At 40.2% G+C, this 2,470-nt stretch overlaps 1 protein-coding gene across 1 annotated transcript in view; it reads right to left on the bottom strand.

Moving 5' to 3' along the window:
- The window catches only part of SARC_12370 (hypothetical protein), a gene marked incomplete at both ends in the record, with an annotated part of 5,850 nt that extends 4,005 nt beyond the window's left edge, over nucleotides 1-1,845 (bottom strand). The window contains 3 exons of the mRNA XM_014293525.1: nucleotides 355-442; nucleotides 1,599-1,672; nucleotides 1,823-1,845. Coding sequence (XP_014149000.1) covers nucleotides 355-442; nucleotides 1,599-1,672; nucleotides 1,823-1,845 — 185 coding nt within the window. The remainder of the gene's footprint in view (nucleotides 1-354; nucleotides 443-1,598; nucleotides 1,673-1,822) is intronic.
- Between the last annotated feature and the right edge of the window lie 625 nt (nucleotides 1,846-2,470).

Raw genomic sequence — 2,470 nt, 5'->3', positions numbered from 1 at the left:
ACCCTGCATGTAGCTATATCGAGTACTGGCTGAGTATAGACGAAGGTGTATCCTTCAGTACTGTGCGAGCTTGTCAGTGTACGTACGAACTCTTCACCACGTCATACAACCACCTATCATACAGGACTTCTGGCTACAAGTGCTATTGAAGCCATGTGCGTAAGACCACATAGCAGAGGTAGTCACACAACCACTCATTGTCACAAATACACTCTCATAGTTAAACATGCACTCTCCTAGTCACACATACACTCTCATTGTCACACATACACTCTCATAGTTAAACATGCTCTCTCCTAGTCACACATACACTCTCTTAGTCACACATACACCCTCATAGTCACACATACATACATGAACTCTTCTGTCGAGATCTTGCCATTGTGGTCCGTGTCCAGCCTTTCGTATCTGCGTTTGAGACGCTTTAATTCGACGGCACTGACTGCGATCGACAAATAAGACAATAATCGTATGAGCAAATAGGACAATGGTCGTATGAGCAGATAGGGCAATGGTCGTATGAGCAAATAGGACAATGGTCGTATGAGTAGATATGTAACGCAGCACGTCCATAGGATCACAAAGCCCAGAAACACAGGGATTAAAGATTAAGAGGTAAGGCAAGTAATGGGTCTAGGACTCTAGAGGGGGACATATGACTCAGGAACCACCTAGCACCCTTTTTATAGCTAGCTCATTGTAGATATATGCTGTTAAGTGGGGGGTGGGGGGTAGTCCTCTGATCAAGTGGAAAACATTCACCCAATAAGAAAACATACACACACACACACACACACGAAGACATAGACACGCACAGACACAGACACGGACACACATGAGCTACAAGGATATGAAATGGTACCACGTGGTGAAGGCTGGACCAAAGAGATTCAGGCACGAGTACGTGAGAGCACACAACCACCGCAGCCCCGCCAGAAAAACTCAGATAACACGCACACACACCTGCAACAGCGGGGAGAAGGCACAGACGAGCGGCAAACACTCCTTGGGTTACAGCAGCCCTACACTGGTGGCACCAACACGAGCGCAAACTTATGACTACCCGCAGAAGGACTCAGTCACCACCACCACAACAACAGTCACTCGAATACGAATGGTCGGACACAGAGCAACTGAATCAGTCACCACCACCACAACAACAGTCACTCGGATATGAATGACCGGACACGGAGCAGCTGAAGTGTCTGATGAGTACGGAATGATACACCACACTCCGAAATGCATGGAAGTCTCGGCACAGGGCTGACAACAAACACACACGCACTCACGGAAAACCCTAAAGACTCTAAAGCCAATCTACAAACATAAACAAGCATATACACGCATACACCTATACTCACAGACGACATGAGTAAACTTGGGAGTGGAGTCACTTTATGAATAGATTTTGAGTAATTACTATAGAACCTATAATATTCCGTCTACATACTTTTCAAGATAGGACAGAGTTTTTTTCCTTTACGCTCCATTATGTATTCTTAACTCATTTACCATCAGAGAAACACACACGCACAAACACACACGCGCGCGCGCGCACATACATACATACACAGACATAGACACAGAAATATACATACATTGTGATTCCTTCTGTAGAGTATCTACATCAAACCCGTGGGACTTGGCGATCTGAGAGTCGACATTCCCCATTCTGTGAGTAGAGGGACGATGATTCAGCAGGCGTTAACAACCGAACACATCTTCATAACTGATAGTAGAGATAGCTCAATTTAATGGAGTTGAAGCCTTCAAAGGGGTAGGCGATAGACCAAGTGTATGTTAACAAGGATCAACTACACACCTTGGACTGCGAAAGATTTTCATAGTAACTATCTCGAAAATTTTAAGTAGGGTTATAGACATAGACATATGTACGCAAATATAGATATTTTACATGTGTACTACAATAGGCTCTGTACATAATATAGGTAATATATATGCAACTATAACGTGCATAAATACAATTACACCAGTATGATGAAACTAATTTACTCCCACTGATACAAATAACAAGCACACACACATATATATATATATATATATACATATAGACATACTCACACACACACACACACATATATATATATATATATATATATATACATATATATTTCCAAGTCGAATCAAATAGTGTAATTAACTGAAAAATTTAAATACCACAAGATATCACATATTCCCACTTGTAACCATTAGCATACAAAATTTAACGGTACCTCGACAATGTAGATATAAAACAATACGAAAAATATACACACATATATATAAATGTTCCTACACATATAAATACACATACATATACATATAAAGACACATACAACATTATATAGATATAGATATAAATATATTGAGAAATATGCGTTAAAATATAAATGTACATGTATACACATGTATATAAATACATAAAAACATACATACATACATACATACACATAAACACACACATATATAT

This window comes from Sphaeroforma arctica (genome assembly GCF_001186125.1).
Source record: "Sphaeroforma arctica JP610 unplaced genomic scaffold supercont1.2253, whole genome shotgun sequence".
NCBI classification, from domain to species: domain Eukaryota; class Ichthyosporea; order Ichthyophonida; genus Sphaeroforma; species Sphaeroforma arctica.
Note: the sequence above shows the minus strand (reverse complement) of the source record. Positions and strands in the feature narration are given on the sequence as shown.